The sequence below is a fragment of the Triticum aestivum genome, chromosome 4D, assembly GCF_018294505.1.
Source record: "Triticum aestivum cultivar Chinese Spring chromosome 4D, IWGSC CS RefSeq v2.1, whole genome shotgun sequence".
In the NCBI taxonomy this organism is placed as follows: domain Eukaryota; kingdom Viridiplantae; phylum Streptophyta; class Magnoliopsida; order Poales; family Poaceae; genus Triticum; species Triticum aestivum.
Window position 1 is genome coordinate 455,918,896 of NC_057805.1, and position 18,962 is coordinate 455,937,857.

General features: G+C 41.3%; 1 protein-coding gene across 1 annotated transcript; it reads right to left on the minus strand.

The window, feature by feature from the left end:
- Window positions 1-1,027: 1,027 nt before the first annotated feature.
- LOC123097059 (protein MAIN-LIKE 2-like) lies at window positions 1,028-18,893 on the minus strand. The gene is made up of 6 exons (XM_044518830.1): window positions 18,872-18,893; window positions 2,712-2,812; window positions 1,994-2,621; window positions 1,880-1,896; window positions 1,498-1,580; window positions 1,028-1,280 (listed from the first exon to the last, which is right to left on the minus strand). Exons 1-6 carry the CDS (start codon window positions 18,891-18,893, stop codon window positions 1,028-1,030), a joined length of 1,104 nt encoding a protein of 367 aa, XP_044374765.1.
- Between the last annotated feature and the right edge of the window lie 69 nt (window positions 18,894-18,962).

Here is an 18,962-nt window from a genome sequence, read left to right on the forward strand (position 1 = left end):
CTTTATATTTTCCTAGGGATTAAATGGTGAGCCAATTAATGTTGGTTTCTACATGATAATTAGCTAGTGAAAATTTGCAACCCAACGAACATTTTTGTCTTTAGTTTTTGAAGAAAATAATTTGACATGCAATTTGAATTTGAATTGGAGTTTGATTTGGATCAAAATGATGGTGAGAAAAATAATTGTGATGACTTGGCAGTCATTAGCAGGAGTTTACTGTAGCTTAATTATCCGAGCGTCACAACTAGTTTCTTCCGAGCACGAGCAACCGGCTCCGGCTCCGGCTCAGCTTCCTCCACCGCATCCACATAGTCATCCAAAGCCGCCATCCGCGAGGTGCCGACCGTCCTCTTGGCTCTTTCGGTGAAGTCTTGGGGTGTATATTTATTGATTCCCCTCCTAGGCTTAACATGTATGCTAACCGAACTTGATAGTTCCCCAAGGTCATGTCATCAGCAACCTATTACAAAAACAAACGATATGGAAAAGACCGTGTGTGAGGATAAAGTTAGCAATGTATCAATAATTGAATATAGGCTATTGGCATACCTCTTGGGTGACCACACCCACATCCTCATCATCAAAAGGAGCACCATGGCCAGAAGTGGGATTTGATGGTGTCACCGACCTAGACCGCTGAGGTGATACATATTCGGGGTCACGACAACCGACAAGGTTTGATAACCGCCTTAACCTTTGGCCCTGGCGCTGCAACATGTACAAGTGAATGAGATATCGAATGTAGTAAGACATGTTACATGGACAATGGAAGGAGATGTGAACCTTAATGAATGCTCGAAGTGCACCTTCCCCATCGCTTTTCCTAATCGGGGTTGTCTCTAGAATAGTCTCGCTCTCATCAGCTGCTTTTTTGATCTGGGTACGCTATGAACAGAAAAGACATTAACATGTTAGGCAAGCAAAGATGTGAATAGTGTGAATGGGAAAGCAAATAGGGAAATACCACAAAGTTCATCATTGGAGCTGAAGGGACTCAGGTGCCTTCCCTGACTAATTTGTTGTACTAGTGTTGGGTTAGCTCATCGAAGACGGTGGGATCTTCCAAAATCTCCTCATCATACGCCGGCTTGCATATCTCCACGCGGGTACTTGCAAGAAACCATGTGAGATAGTTGTTGAGCGCGATCGGGGAGTGCTCACGAATCTGGGATCGTTTTCCAGCCTTAGCTTGCTCCACACTAAGCGCGAACTGTATGATATACTTCCTGTGATGCCTGTCCCAGTCCTTGATCTTTCGTTGCCTTCTCCTATCCAACCTGCAAGTTAGAAACAGAATATTAGCACCATCGAAACCGCCGACAAACTGCTAAGTGCTCAAGGTTAATTCTATCTTACGCGTGTAGCATCTTGTCCGTGTCCTCCCACTCCAGTGGGTGTGGCTGGAACAAACCAAACTGGTGGTACACCCGATGTGGCATGTGAAGCTCAACCGCCCAGTTGCATATGAGTGGGCACCGCATATGCCAAAGATACCTATCCCTAAGGCACACCGGATTCAGCACGAACTCTCCAGGGTTACCAAAACTATCCCCTTTTCCATACGGCTCCCATTCCACCTGCAACATAGCATAGAATGCAAAACTGATTTCGAGTTGCGATAGAAGCATGAGAATCACTTATGCAATGTCGAGTCACCTGCTCAGCCGTAATCGTGTCCATCTCGCTCGTGTACAATTTGTACATGACCGAGGGATCATCCTCATCTCATTTAACACATCCCACTTATAAGCCCAAGTGGGGAACCATAGTGGGTCATCTTTGTCGTCCCAATCCTCATACTTCATGGTCTTCGGTCGTCCAACCGGCAATCGCTCCTAGCTCCATACAGAAAGTGCGAGCATACAACCACCAATACCTCCGTCCTTTGAGGTCCTACAACAGGCATCATCCAACTGCACATAAAAGAACATGGTCGAATTAACAGGAAGATCGCATTGGTAATGTAGCAATGAAGTGAAAAAGAAACAACTGTCTACCTGTCTATATAAGTAAGCCAGTGTCGCCGAACCCCAACTCCATTCGCTATCGAAGACAGTCAACGCCTTCAGCCACATCCATGGAGCATTCTTGCTTGAGCCATCGGCAAACATAGTCCTGGATATAACGTACCACATGTAGAAACGAGCATATGTCTTGACCTCATCCTCATTAGCATCCTCAGGGCAAGAACCAAAGTTCCATGCAATCCAGGTGAAAGGAGCACCGACTGCAACTCTTTCCTTCTTCTTGTCTTCTGCTTCTGGTTCCCGAGGCTCCGGAGGAACCATATCGATAAGGGCATGCATCTGCTCGCGCCACCCATCAGAATTGGTGCTCATACAAAGAGGATTCCCCTCTATAGGAAGACCGGTGATCATAGCAATATCCTGGAGCGTCACGGTCATCTCCCCGGTCCGAAGATGGAAACTGTGTGCCTCCGGCCTCCAACGATCAACAAGCGCGGTGATTGCTGCGGCATTGAGGGGTGGTGTCGATCGGCTGACCAACTGAATGAAAGGAAGGAGTCCTGTCTCCCTTACATACGGTGTGTACCGCTCATCATAGCGCATCCCCCCAAGGTTGACCCCGTGAGACCGAATCTTCAGAGGTTGAAACTCCTACAAACAAGAAAATCAGAAAATTACATATGAGGCATTTGTGTTTGAAATAAACAAGAAATTCATAATACCGGCCACTTTCATTATTACCCGCTGCTGGACCGACATAAAGTACACCCGGTGTTGATGGTCCCAGTGATCATCGAGAAGCCAAACCATCCTACAAATTTCAAACAAGTAACATACGTTTGCTTACTCCCTATACTTCCTAATATATGTATCGAAAACAATATAATGTTCTATAATGGTTTCATGTAAATAACATATCAACATATGTATCCAAAGCATTCTTGTCAATACGAATATCTTTTCAATAGAAATAAACTAAACTAGGCCTACTTTATGCAAGATTCAATACGAATATCTTTTCAATACAACTAACATCTCAACATATATATCCAAAGCATATCTTTTCAATACAAATAAACTAAACTAGGGTTACAAAATAATAAAATATCATCTACAAATCTATATGCATGCAACATTCTAATCTAATCAAACAAGGGTTCCACAAATCTATATACATGCAACATTCTAATCTAATCAAACAAAGGTTCCATAAATCTTCAAAATAAGATACATTATATGGATAGAAAGAAGGGGATCGGAGGAGAGTACCTTCTAGGATGGATTGGTGAAGAAATCCACAGACCAAATCATCAGATCTGAAGGATTTAGGAGAGAGGATTGAGAGGGGGAGAGGAGGCAGCCACAGCCGCCGCTGCTTGTAACTGAATGGATGGGGTGGGGTGGGGAGGGCAAGCGGGCTTCATCTAAGTCACAGTGCAACGCCTACGGGCTAGGCGCTGCACATTACATGTGTGCCGCCTAGCTCTGAGGCGCTGCACTGCTCGGTGCAGGCCCCGGGGCTGCCACGCTGGCCAGAATTGCAACGCCCGCAAGCTGGGCGCTGCACCGTAGGGTGTGGCGCCTCCGTGTCAGGCGCCACTCAAAACGGTCAGCTGAGTGAATTTTTTTCAAGGCAGTTCATTTTGTGAAACGATTTCGTCCACAAGTCAAGATTGTCCAATTTGCCCTATGCGGGTGCAATGGGCCCAACTTGTAAGGGAGTGTGTTCCTAGTCGGTCGATTTTTGCTGTTTTGAGAAGGTATTGTCTGGTCTTTTTCTTGTATGTGTTTTTACATGTTTTAGTAGTGGTTTTTTGGTTTTTCTTGCTTTTATCTTTTTCTGTTTGTTTCTTCTTCTTCTTTTTGCATTTTAATTCTTGAATATTCATTAAAAGTTGTGAACATTTTTAAAAACTATGAGCTTGTTTTAGTATTCACAATCATTTTTTAAAATGTGATAAACATTCTAATATTTGTGAACCACTTTAAAATTCATGATTGTTTGAAATCCATGAATATTTTTAAAACTGTGAACATTTTATAAATTTCGTATTTTTTTAAACTCAAATATTTTCAAAACCTATTTTTAAAAATACGTGAAATTCTTTTGATTCACTAAACTTCGAATAGAAAATAAGATAGCTGGTTCTTTTTAAGCTTGAACTAGAGCGAGAAGAGAAAATAAACAGAGCGAGCGGAGCAGGGAGCCGAGCTAAGCGAGCGAGAGCTTCATTGACTGATGCATGTGAGCATTGTAGCAACTACTTTACGGCTTCAATGTGGAATAATAGCTTCCAAGGGGCCCACACAACCACCACCGGCTGACACTGAGGCCAAAACGTGTAACGACACCACACCCATGCACCTAACATCTCGATTGTCCACTTAGGACAAATATCGTCTCGACCAGCAACCCAACACGGTATACGAATAAAAAAATGGCAGAGCATAGTTAAATCCAAGCTAAGGTTGCTAAAACTCAGATGAAACAACCGACCGCAATAACCTGTTAGAGAAAAAAGAGGTTTCCCACGACCGAAGATTAGTGCAGTGTGATGACCCACAAGTGTAGGGGATCTATCGTAGTCCTTTCAATAAGTAAGAGTGTCGAACCCAACGAGGAGCTGAAGGAACTGATAAGCGGTTTTCAGCAAGGTATTCTCTACAAGCACTGAAATTATAGGTAACAGATAGTTTTGTGATAAGGTAATTTGTAACGGGTAACAAGTAAAAAGTGTAAATAAAGTGCAGCAAGATGGCCCAATCCTTTTTGTAACAAAGTACAAGCCTGGACAAACTCTTATATAGAGAAAAGCGCTCCGGAGGACACATGGAAATTATCGTCAAGCTAGTTTTCATCACGTTCATATGATTCGCGTTCGGTACTTTGATAATTTGATATGTGGGTGGACCGGTGCTTGGGTGTTGTCCTTACTTGGACAAGCATCCCACTCATGATTAACTCCTATTGCAAGCATCCGCAACTACAAAAGCAGTATTAAGGTAAACCTAACCATAGCATGAAACATATGGATCCAAATCAGCCCCTTACGAAGCAACGCATAAACTAGGGTTTAAGCTTCTGTCACTCTAGCAACCCATCATCTACTTATTACTTCCCAATGCCTTCCTCTAGGCCCAAACAATGGTGAAGTGTCATGTAGTCGACGTTCGCATGACACCACCAGAGGAGAGACAACATACATCTCATCAAAATGTCGAACGAATACCAAATTCACATGACTACTAATAGCAAGACTTCTCCCATGTCCTCAGGAACAAACGTAACTACTCACAAAGCATATTCATGTTCATAATCAGAGGGGTATTAATATGCATAATGGATCTGAACATATGATCTTCCACCAAGTAAACCAACTAGCATCAACTACAAGGACTAATCAACACTACTAGCAACCTACAGGTACCAATCCCAGGCTATGAGACAAAGATTGGATACAAGAGATAAACTAGGGTTTGAGAGGAGATGGTGCTGGTGAAGATGTTGATGAAGATTGACCCCCTCCCGATGAGAGGATCGTTGCTGATGATGATGGCGATGATTTCCCCCTCCCGGAGGGAAGTGTCCCCGGCAGAACAGCTCCGCCAGAGCCCTAGATTGGTTCCGCCAAGGTTCCGCCTCGTGGCGGAGGAGTTATGTCCCGTAAGCTTGCTTATTATTTTTTTTCTCGGACGAAAGACTTCATATAGCAGAAGATGGGCACCAGAGGGCCACCAGGGGCCCACGAGGCAGGGGGGTAGGGCGCGCCCCCCACCCTCGTGGCCAGGGTGTGGGCCCCCTCTGGTATTTTCTTCGCTCAGTATTTTTTATTATTTCCAAAAATAACGTCCGTGGAGTTTCAGGACTTTTGGAGTTGTGCAGAATAGGTCTCTAATATTTGCTCCTTTTCCAGCCCAGAATTCCAACTGCCGGCATGCTCCCTCTTTATGTAAACCTTGTAAAATAAGAGAGAATAGGCATAAGTATTGTGACATAATGTGTAATAACAGCCCATTATGCAATAAATATCAATATAAAAGCATGATGCAAAATGGACGTATCAACTCCCCCAAGCCTAGACCTCGCTTGTCCTCAAGCGAAAGCCGATAACGATAAATATGTCCACATGTTTAGAGATAGAGGTGTCGATAAAATAAAATACGGACATGAGGGCATCATGATCATTCTTAAACCAGAAACATATATGGATATTGTCATATGATTTCTTATGCTCAAGTAATAATCTATTCACAATGTCAAGTATGAATCAGAAACTTCATTGAGAACTAACAAACTATAGTCTCAGTCATTGAAGCAATTGCAATTTATCATAACATCGGAAAGAGTCAATATAAGAGCTTTTCAGCAAGTCCACATACTCAACTATCATTTAGTCTTTCACAATTGCTAACACTCACGCAATACTTGTGGTTACGGAGTTTTAATCGGACACAGAGAAAGATATGGGCTTATAGTTTCGCCTCCCAACCTTTTACCTCAAGGGTAATGTCAACAATAATAGCTCATGCTAACTTACATCCAATTATATATATATATATATATATATATATATATATATCAGGATCTTTCCAACACACTGTGCTTGCCAAAGGATAAAATGTAAACAGGAAAGGTGAAAATCACCATGACTCTTGCATAAGGTAGAAAATAAAAGTAAAAGATAGGCCCTTCGCAGAGGGAAGCAGAGGTTGTCACGCGCTTTCATGGTTGGATGCAGAAAATCTTAATGCAAAAGAACGTCACTTTATATTGCGACTTGTGATATGGACCTTTATTATGAAGTCCGTCGCTTTTATTTCTTCCACATCACAAGATCGTATAAAGCTTATTTTCTCCACACTAATAAATCATACATATTTAGAGAGCAATTTTTATTGCTTGCACCGATGACAACTTACTTGAAGGATCTTACTCAATCCATAGGTAGATATGGTGGACTCTCATGGCAAAACTGGGTTTAAGGGTATTTCGGAAGCACAAGTAGTATCTCTACTTGGTGCAAAGAATTGGCTAGCATGAGGGGGAAAGGCAAACTCAACATGTTGGATGATCCATGACAATATACTTTATCTCATATATAAGAAAACATGACCCATTACGTTGTCTTCCTTGTCCAACATCAACTCTTTAGCATGTCATATTTCAATGAGTGCTCACAATCATAAAAGATGTCCAAGATAGTATATTTATCTGTGAAACCTCTCTTTCTTTATTACTTCCTATTAATTGCAACGATGACCAAAACTATGTTTGTCAACTCTCAACAGCTTTTAATCATCATACTCTCTTTATGTGAAGTCATTACTCTCCATAAGATCAATATGATCTCTTTATTTCTTTTTATTCTTTCTTTTTCTTTTATTCCCTCAAGATCATAGCAAGATAATCAAGCCCTTGACTCAACACTAATCTTTATTATATAGCTCACGGACTCGATTACATAAAGGGATCATAAGGCAAAACTCAAAACTAAATCATACTAAAATTTTATTCTACTAGATCAAGATATTACTAAAAGGATCGAACTAAGAAAAACGGCAAAGATAGGAGTGTGATGGTGATACGATACCGGGGCACCTCCCCCAAGCTTGGCAGTTGCCAAGGGGAGTGCCCATACCCATGTGATTATATCTCTTTTGCTGGTGAAGAAGATGGTGAAGTTGTTGATGATCTGGGCTTGTCGTCCATCTTCCAAGGCATAGGCTCACCATCATAGAAGGATGACCGAGTCTCCGGAATCCTCAAATCTGCAGCCAAACTCATCCTCTTGAATCTATATTCATACTCACAGTTTTGGTTTTGCAGGTCATAGGTTTGGGCTTGGAGGTGCTCGATCTTCTCATGAAGCTTGAAGATGGTCTCCCCAATGTTCTTGGCATCCAGCTTGTGATTGTTGGTGAACTCCGTGATCATCATATGGTTGGCGTTGAGTCCGCGTTCCACCATCCCCTGGCACTTGAAAACTTGTTGTTCCATTGCTTCAAGCCTCGTCTCCACGCTTCCGGTCCTCCTTGGTCCCTCAACATCGCGGATGTGCAGCAACCCATCATGCATCTCAATGGTTTGAGGGTGTTGCAGCACCTCCGCGAGGTAGGGGTTGATGACCTTCTCGAAGAACTTGTCCTTGGGGGCGCTTGGAGATGTCATGGTGATCTAGATCTGTCAGAAAAACAGCTCGAAACGAAAACAAAGGATATTTGCATGATACATGAGTCAAAACCTTCGGGAGATTATAAAATGAATTTTTACCGACCGAAAGAAGTATTGTGCAAGAAAACGGAGTCCTGAGAGCACACGAGGTGCCCACGAAGTAGGGGGGCGCGCCCAGGGGAGTAGGGCGCGCCTCCCACCCTCGTGGAAGCCTCGTGTCCTTCCCGGACTGCTTCTTATTTTCCTATTTTTCTAAATATTCCAAAACGACGAAAATTTGCCATTAGAATTGTTTTGGAGTCGGTTTACTTAACCGTACCACATACCTATTCCTTTTCGGAGTCTGAAACGTTCTGGAAAGTGTCTCTTATGTATTCCTCCGGTGTTACGGTTTCAATAACATTAGTTTCAACATTTATAGGGTTACCTGAGATATAATGTTTAATTCTTTGACCGTTCACCACCTTCGGATTTGTGCCTTCGAAGTTATTGATTTTTATGGCACCGGAATGATAGACCTCCTCAATAACGTAAGGACCTTCCCATTTAGAGAGAAGTTTTCCTGCAAAAAATCTTAAACGAGAGTTGTATAGCAACACATAATCACCTACATTAAACTCACGCTTTTGTATCCTTTTGTCATGCCATCTTTTAACTTTTTCTTTAGACAACTTGGCATTCTCATAGGCTTGGGTTCTCCATTCATCAAGTGAGCTAATGTCAAATAACCTCTTCTCACCGACAAGTTTGAAATCATAATTGAGCTCTTTAATGGCCCAATATGCCTTATGTTATAGCTCGAGAGGTAAGTGACATGCTTTTCCATAAACCATTTTATACGGAGACATACCCATAGGATTTTTATATGCAGTTCTATAGGCCCATAATGCATCATCAAGTTTCTTGGACCAATTCTTTCTGGATCTATTGGCAATCTTTTGCAAAATTAATTTGAGCTCTCTATTACTCAATTCTATTGACCACTAGACTGTGGGTGATAAGGAGATGCAATTCTATGATTAACATCATACTTAGCAAGCATTTTATGAAAAGCACCATGAACAAAATGTGAATCACCATCAGTCATTAAATATCTAGGGACTCCAACCCTCGAAAAAATAACTTCCTTAAGCATCTTAATAAAGGTGTTGTGATCAGCACTACTAGTTGGAATAGCTTCTACCCACTTAGTAACATAATCAACAGCAACTAAAATATGTGTATACCCATTAGAGGAAGGAAAAGGTCCCATATATTCAAAGCCCCAAACGTCAAATGGTTCAATAACAAGTGAATAATTCATAGGCATTTCTTGACGTCTACTAATGTTACCAATTCTTTGACATTCGTCACAAGATAAGACAAACTTACGAGCATCCTTGAAGAGAGTAGGCCAATAAAAATCGGATTGCAATACCTTATGTGCAGTTCTATCTCCAGCGTGGTGCCCTCCATAAGCCTCGGAGTGACACTTGCGTAAGATCTGTTCCTGTTCATGCTCAGGTACACAACTCCTAATAACACCATCTACTCCTTCTTTATAAAGATGTGGGTCATCCCAGAAGTAATGTCTTAAATCATAGGGAAAAAAATTCTTTTGCTGGTATGTGAAACTAGGTGGTATAAATTTAGCAACAATGTAATTAGCATAATCAGCATACCATGGAGCAGTACGAGAAGCATTTATGACATTTAGTTGTTCGTTAAGAAAGCTATCATCAATAGGTAGTGGGTCATCAAGAACATTTTCTAACCTAGACAAGTTATCTGCAACGGGGTTCTCAGCTCCCTTTCTATCAATAATATGTAAATCAAATTCTTGTAGCAAGAGAACCCATCTAATAAGTCTAGATTTAGCATCTTTCTTTTCCATAAGATATTTAATAGCAGCATGATCAGTGTGAATAGTTACTTTAGAATCAATAATATAAGGTCTGAACTTATCACAAGCAAATACAACTGCTAAGAATTCCTTTTCAGTAGTGGCATAATTTCTCTAGGCATTGTCTAGAGTTTTACTACCATATTGAATAACATTTAATTTCTTATCAACTCTTTGCCCTAGAACAGCACCTACAGCATAATCGCTAGCATCACACATAATTTCAAAGGGTAAATTCCAACCAGGTGGCTGAACAATAGGTGCAGAGATTAATGCTTTCTTAAGTATTTCAAATGCTTCTACACAATCATCATCAAAGACAAATGGTATATCTTTTTATAATAGATTAGTCAGAGGCCAAGAAATTTTTGAGAAGTCCTTAATGAACCTCCTATAAAAACCGGCATGACCAAGGAAACTTCTTATACCTTTGATGTCCTTGGGACATGGCATCTTTTCAATAACATCAACTTTAGCTTTATCCGCTTCAATACCTCTTTCAGAAATTTTATGCCCCAAGACAATGCCTTCATTAACCGTCTTGGGGCATAAAATTTCTGAAAGAGGTATTGAAGTGGATAAAGCTAAAGTTGATGCTATTGAAAAGATGCCATGTCCCAAGGACATCAAAGGTATAAGAAGTTTCCTTGGTCATGCCGGTTTTTATAGGAGGTTCATTAAGGACTTCTCAAAAATTTCTCGGCCTCTGACTAATCTATTACAAAAAGATATACCATTTGTCTTTGATGATGATTGTGTAGAAGCATTTGAAATACTTAAGAAAGCATTAATCTCTGCACCTATTGTTCAGCCACCTGATTGGAATTTACCCTTTGAAATTATGTGTGATGCTAGCGATTATGCTGTAGGTGTTGTTCTAGGGCAAAGAGTTGATAAGAAATTAAATGTTATTCAATATGGTAGTAAAACTCTAGACAATGCCCAGAGAAATTATGCCACTACTGAAAAGGAATTCTTAGCAGTTGTATTTGCTTGTGATAAGTTCAGACCTTATATTGTTGATTCTAAAGTAACTATTCACACTGATCATGCTGCTATTAAATATCTTATGGAAAGAAAGATGCTAAACCTATACTTATTAGATGGGTTCTCTTGCTACAAGAATTTTATTTACATATTATTGATAGAAAGGGAGCTGAGAACCCCGTTGCAGATAACTTGTCTAGGTTAGAAAATGTTCTTGATGACCCACTACCTATTGATGATAGCTTTCCTGACGAACAATTAAATGTCATAAATGCTTCTCGTACTGCTCCATGGTATGCTGATTATGCTAATTACATTGTTGCTAAATTTATACCACCTAGTTTCACATATCAACAAAAGAAAAAGTTTTTCTATGATTTAAGACATTACTTCTGGGATGACCCACATCTTTATAAGAAGGAGTAGATGGTTTTATTAGGCGTTGTGTACCTGAGCATGAACAGGAACAGATCTTATGCAAGTGTCACTCCGAGGCTTATGGAGGGCACCACGCTGGAGATAGAACTGCACATAAGGTATTGCAATCCGGTTTTTATTGGCCTACTCTCTTCAAGGATGCTCGTAAGTTTGTCTTATCTTGTGATGAATGTCAAAGAATTGGTAACATTAGTAGACGTCAAGAAATGCCTATAGATTATTCACATGTTATTGAACCATTTGACGTTTGGGGCTTTGAATATATGGGACCTTTTCCTTCCTCTAATGGGTATACACATATTTTAGTTGATGTTGATTACGTTACTAAGTGGGTAGAAGCTATTCCAACTGTAGTGCTGATCACAACACCTCTATTAAGATGCTTAAGGAAGTTATTTTTCCGAGGTTTGGAGTCCCTAGATATTTAATGACTGATGGTGGTTCACATTTTATTCATGGTGCTTTTCGTAAAATGCTTGCTAAGTATGATGTTAATCATAGAATTTCATCTCCTTATCACCCACAGTCTAGTGGTCAAGTAGAATTGAGTAATAGAGAGCTCAAATTAATTTTGCAAAAGACTGTTAATAGATCCAGAAAGAATTGGTCCAAGAAACTTGATGATGCATTATGGGCCTATAGAACTGCATATAAAAATCATATGGGTATGTCTCCGTATAAAATGGTTTATGGAAAAGCATGTCACTTACCTCTCGAGCTAGAACATAAGGCATATTGGGATATTAAAGAGCTCAGTTATGATTTCAAACTTGCCGGTGAGAAGAGGCTATTTGACATTAGCTCACTTGATGAATGGAGAACCCAAGCCTATGAGAATGCCAAGTTGTTTAAAAAAAAAGTTAAAAGATGGCATGACAAAAGGATACAAAAGCGTGAGTTTATGTAGTTGATTATGTATTGTTATACAACTCTTGTTTAAGATTTTTTGCAGGAAAACTTCTCTCTAAATGGGAAGGTCCTTACGTTATCGAGGAGGTCTATCGTTCCGGTGCCATAAAAATCAACAATTTTGAAGGCACAAATCCGAAGGTGGTGAACGGTCAAAGAATTAAACATTATATCTCAGGTAACCCTATAAATGTTGAAACTAATGTTATTGAAACTGTAACACCGGAGGAATACATAAGAGACACTTTCAGAATGTTTCAGACTCCGAAAAGGAATAGGTATGTGGTATGGTAAGTAAACCGACTCCAAAACAGTTCTAATGGCAATTTTTTCTCTGTTTTGGAATATTTAGAAAAATAGGAAAATAAGAAGCAATCCGGGAAGGACACGAGGCTTCCACGAGGGTGGGAGGCGCGCCCTACCCCCCGGGCGCGCCCCCTGCCTCGTGGGCACCTCGTGCGCTCTCCGGACTCCGTTTTCTTGCACGATACATATTTTGGTCGGTAAAAATTCATTATATAATCTCCCGAAGGTTTTGACTCCTGTATCACGCAAATATCATTTGTTCTTGTTTCGAGCTGTTTTCTGTCAGGGTTGTCAAGGCCAGGCATCATGTCGTCCCCCTCCTCCAACAATGGTGACAACGATGCTTGGCTAATGAAGATAGAGCTGAAGAGGGAAGAACCCATGGAAATCAACAAGGATGAAGGGATCAAGAAGGCCACGGAGGACCAAGCTCCGGCAGCAGAAGACATCCTTCAACTTGATCACAATCTTCTTACCCCAACTGAGATCGAAGCTTTCAAGATGATTGAGTTAGCTCATATACAAAACAAGTATCTCACACGTGAAAATATTTTGTTGAAGGAGAATATCATCGCACTCAAGGGCATTATCCGTAAGTTGGAGGACCTCTTACGCTTGATGTGCGACTATCCATCATCACCTCCATCTCCTTCACCAGCAAAAGAGATATAATCACATGGGTATGGGCACTCCCCTTGGCAACTGCCAAGCTTGGGGGAGGTGCCCCGGTATCGTATCACCATCACACTCCTATCTTTACCGTTTTTCTTAGTTCGATCCTTTTAGTAATATCTTGATCTAGTAGAATAAAATTTTAGTATGATTTAGTTTTGAGTTTTGCCTTATGATCCCTTTATGTAATCGAGTCCGTGAGCTATATAATAAAGATTAGTGTTGAATCAAGGGCTTGATTATCTTGCTATGATCTTGAGGTAATAAAAGAAAAAGAAAGAATAAAAAGAAATAAAGAGATCATATTGATCTTATGGAGAGTAATGACTTCACATAAAGAGAGTATGATGATTAAAAGTTGTTGAGAGTTGACAAACATAGTTTTGGTCATCGTTGCAATTAATAGGAAGTAATAAAGAAAGAGAGGTTTCACATATAAGTATACTATCTTGGACATCTTTTATGATTGTGAGCACTCATTAAAATATGACATGCTAAAGAGTTGATGTTGGACAAGGAAGACAACGTAATGGGTCATGTTTTCTTATATCTGAGATAAAGTATATTGTCATGGATCATCCAACATGTTGATTTTTCCTTTCCCCCTCATGCTAGACAATTCTTTGCACCAAGTAGAGATACTACTTGTGCTTTCGAAATACCCTTAAACCCAGTTTTGCCATGAGAGTCCACCATATCTACCTATGGATTGAGTAAGATCCTTCAAGTAAGTTGTCATCGGTGCAAGCAATAAAAATTGCTCTCTAAATATGTATGATTTATTAGTGTGGAGAAAATAAGCTTTATACGATCTTGTGATGTGGAAGAAATAAAAGCGACGGACTTCATAATAAAGGTCCATATCACAAGTGGCAATATAAAGTGACGTTCTTTTGCATTAAGATTTTGTGCATCCAACCATGAAAGTGTGTGACAACCTCTGCTTCCCTCTGCGAAGGGCCTATCTTTTACTTTTATTTTCTACCTTATGCAAGAGTCATGGTGATTTTCACCTTTCCTTTTTACATTTTATCCTTTGGCAAGCACAGTGTGTTGGAAAGATCCTGATACATATATCTAATTGGATGTAAGTTAGCATGAGCTATTATTGTTGACATTACCCTTGAGGTAAAAGGTTGAGAGGCGAAACTATAAGCCCCTATATTTCTCTGTGTCTGATTAAAACTCTGTAACCACAAGTATTGCATGAGTGTTAGCAATTGTGAAAGACTAGATCATAGTTGAGTATGTGGACTTGCTGAAAAGCTTTTATATTGACTCTTTCCGATGTTATGATAAATTTCAATTGCTTCAATGACTGAGATTATAGTTTGTTAGTTCTCAATGAAGTTTCTGATTCATACTTGACAATGTGAATAGATTATTACTTGAGCATAAGAAATCATATGACAATATCCATATATGTTGTTGTTTTAAGAATGATCATGATGCCCTCATGTCCGTATTTTATTTTATCGACACCTCTATCTCTAAACATGTGGACATATTTACATTATCGGCTTCCGCTTGAGGACAAGCGAGGTCTAAGCTTGGGGGAGTTGATACGTCCATTTTGCATCATGCTTTTATATTGATATTTATTGCATTATGGGCTGTTATTACACATTATGTCACAATACTTATGCCTATTCTCTCTTATTTTATAAGGTTTACATAAAGAGGGAGAATGCCGGCAGCTGGAATTCTGGGCTGGAAAAGGAGCAAATATTAGAGACCTATTCTGCACAACTCCAAAAGTCCTGAAACTCCACGGAAGTTATTTTTGGAAATAATAAAAAATACTGAGCGAAGAAAATACCAGAGGGGGCCCACACCCTAGGCAGGAGGGTGGGGGTGCCCTACCCCACTGGGCGCGCCCCCCTGTCTTGTGGGCCCCCTGGTGGCCCTCCGGTGCCCATCTTCTGCTATATGAAGTATTTCGTCCGAGAAAAAATCATAAGCAAGCTTACAGGACGAAACTCCACCGCCACGAGGCGGAACCAATCTAGGGCTCTGGCGGAGCTGTTCTGCCGGGGACACTTCCCTCCGGGAGGGGGAAATCATCGCCATCGTCATCACCAACGATCCTCTCATCGGGAGGGGGTCAATCTTCATCAACATCTTCACCAGCACCATCTCCTCTCAAACCCTAGTTTATCTCTTGTATAGAATCTTTGTCTCATAGCCTGGGATTGGTACCTGTAGGTTGCTAGTAGTGTTGATTACTCCTTGTAGTTGATGCTAGGTTGTTTACTTGGTGGAAGATCATATGTTCAGATCCATTATGCATATTAATACCCCTCTGATTATGAACATGAATATGCTTTGTGAGTAGTTACGTTTGTTCCTGAGGACATGGGAGAAGTCTTGCTATTAGTAGTCATGTGAATTTGGTATTCGTTCGATATTTTGATGAGATGTATGTTGTCTCTCCTCTAGTGGTGTCATGTGAACGTCGACTACATGACACTTCACCATTGTTTGGGGCTAGAGGAAGGAATTGGGAAGTAATAAGTAGATGATGGGTTGCTAGAGTGACAGAAGCTTAAACCCTAGTTTATGCGTTGCTTCGTAAGGGGCTGATTTGGATCCATATTTTTCATGCTATGGTTAGGTTTACCTTAATACTTCTTTTGTAGTTGCGGATGCTTGCAATAGGAGTTAATCATAAGTGGGATGCTTTTCCAAGTAAGGACAACACCCAAGCACCGGTCCACCCACATATCAAATTATCAAAGTACCGAACGTGAATCATATGAACGTGATGAAAACTAGCTTGACGATAATTCCCATGTGTCCTCGGGGGCGCTTTTCTCTATATAAGAGTTTGTCCAGGCTTGTCCTTTGTTACTAAAAGTATTGGCCATCTTGCTGCACTTTATTTACAATTCTTACTTGTTACCCGTTACAAATTACCTTATCACAAAACTATATGTTACCTATAATTTCAGTGCTTGTAGAGAATACCTTGCTGAAAACCGCTTATCATTTCCTTCTGCTCCTCATTGGGTTCGACACTTTTACTTATCGGAAGGACTACGATAGATCCCCTACACTTGTGGGTCATCAGTCTTGTCCATCACATCATTCTCCTAATGATGTGATCCCGTTATCAACGACATCCAATGTCCATGGTCAGGAAACCATAACCATCTATTGATCAACGAGCTAGTCAACTAGAGGCTGACTAGGGACATGTTTTGGTCTATGTATTCACACATGTATTATGGTTTCCAGATAATACAATTATAGCATGAACAATAGACAATTATCATGAATAAGGAAATATAATAATAACTATTTTATTATTGCCTCTAGGGCATATTTCCAACAGTGACTGCTGCATACTGAATCTCATCCAAGCAACCCCATCGCTTACTCCATGCTTACGCCATTCTTATTGTTGTACTACTTTGTAAACTTGTTACTATTGTTGTTACTATTATTATGTTATCATTGTTGTCATATTACTGTGCTACTAATACATTGTTGCAGGAAAGTTATCTCTCCCGATGTGGTTAAATTGACAACTCAACTGCTAAAACTGTTGGGGAACGTAGTAATTTCAAAAAAATCCTACACACACGCAAGGTCATGGTGATGCATAGCAACGAGAGGGGAGAGTGTTGTCCACGTACCCTCGTAGACCGAAAGCGGAAGCGTTATGACAACGCGGTTGATGTAGTCGTACGTCTTCACGATCCGACCGATCCAAAGACCGAACGTACGGCACCTCCGAGTTCAGCACACGTTCAGCTCGATGTGTCCCGCGAACTCTGATCTAGCAGAGCTTCATGGGAGAGTTCTGTTAGCACGACGGCGTGATGACGATGATGACGTTGCTACCGACGCAGGGCTTCGCCTAAGCACCGCAACGATATGACCGAGGTGGATTATGGTGGAGGGGGGCACCGCACACGGCTTGGAACAATCAACTTGTGTGTCTATGGGGTGCCCCCTGCCCCCGTATATAAAGGAGCAAGGGGAGGCCGGCCGGCCTCTCTATGCGCGCCAAAGGGGGGAGGAATCCTCCTCCTAGTAGGAGTAGGATTCCTTCTTTCCTAGTCCTACTAGGAGGGGGAAGGAAGGAGAGGGGGAGGAGAAGGAAAGAGGGGGCGCAGCCACTCCCCTAGTCCAATTCGGACTAGGCCCATGGGGGCGCGCGGCCAGCCCTCGTGGCTTCTCCTCTTTTTCCCTTAAAGCCCACTAAGGCCCATATGTACTCCCGTATTCCCGTAACTCTCCCGGTACTCCGAAAAATACCCGAATCACTCGGAACCTTTCCGATGTCCGAATATAGTCGTCCAATATATCGATCTTTACGTCTCGACCATTTCGAGACTCCTCGTCATGTCCCCGATCTCATCCGAGACTCCGAACTACCTTCGGTACATCAAAACACATAAACTCATAATACCGATCGTCACCGAATGTTAAGCGTGCGGACCCTACGGGTTCGAGAACTATGTAGACATGACCGAGACACATTTCCGGTCAATAACCAATAGCGGAACCTGGATGCTCATATTGGCTCCCACATATTCTACGAAGATCTTTATCGGTCGAACCGCATAACAACATACGTTGTTCCCTTTGTCATCGGTATGTTACTTGCCCGAGATTCGATCGTCGGTATCTCAATACCTAGTTCAATCTCGTTACCGGCAAGTCTCTTTACTCGTTCCGTAATACATCATCCCGCAACTAACTCATTAGTTACATTGCTTGCAAGGCTTATAGTGATGTGCATTACCGAGAGGGCCCAGAGATACCTCTCCGATACTCGGAGTGACAAATCCTAATCTCGATATATGCCAACCCAACAAACACCTTCGGAGACACTTGTAGAGCATCTTTATAATCACCCAGTTACGTTGTGACGTTTGATAGCACACAAGGTGTTCCTCCGGTATTCGGGAGTTGCATAATCTCATAGTCATAGGAACATGTATAAGTCATGAAGAAAGCAATAGCAATATACTAAACGATCAAGTGCTAAGCTAACGGAATGGGTCAAGTCAATCACATCATTCTCTAATGATGTGATCCCGTTAATCAAATGACAACTCATGTCTATGGCTAGGAAACTTAACCATCTTTGATTCAACGAGCTAGTCAAGTAGAGGCATACTAGTGACACTCTGTTTGTCTATGTATTCACACATGTACTAAGTTTTCGGTTAATACAATTCTAGCATGAATAATAAACATTTATCATGATATAAGGAAATATAAATAACAACTTTATTATTGCCTCTAGGGCATATTTCCTTCAAAAACTTCTAAATATTCTTTGGCTCCCTTGTGTCAAATCAATAAATTTGGGTTGAAATACTTTTCTCGAAGACTGTCACACTCCACTATACTTGTAGGTCATCAGCCAATCGGCGGCAATATGAGGAGTCTGCAGCACAGGAGGAGGCGCGGTGACCTGGCCTCGCCCAGGCGTTGGCCGAAAGCGCTACCGGCGTGGCCAACGTGGAGGCCTTCATGCCGCCGTCATCACCGCCCGCACCCGGCATGCAAAACACCTACCAGTGGACATCACTGCACCCATCTACGTCTCGTGCCCGCCTATTTCGCTGGGCGTGATGGAGGAGGAGTAACGCCAGCACGTCCTGGAGTG

Excerpts from the sequence above, each read along its gene's own strand:
- LOC123097059 (XM_044518830.1), bottom strand. The coding sequence starts at position 18,893 with ATGGGTGCAGTGATGTCCACTG. Across the intron at positions 2,813-18,871 it reads GGGTGCAGTGATGTCCACTG|CAAACGTATGTTACTTGTTT; the intron begins GTAGGTGTTTTG and ends ATAGGGAGTAAG. Across the intron at positions 2,622-2,711 it reads TTATGTCGGTCCAGCAGCGG|GAGTTTCAACCTCTGAAGAT; the intron begins GTAATAATGAAA and ends TCTTGTTTGTAG.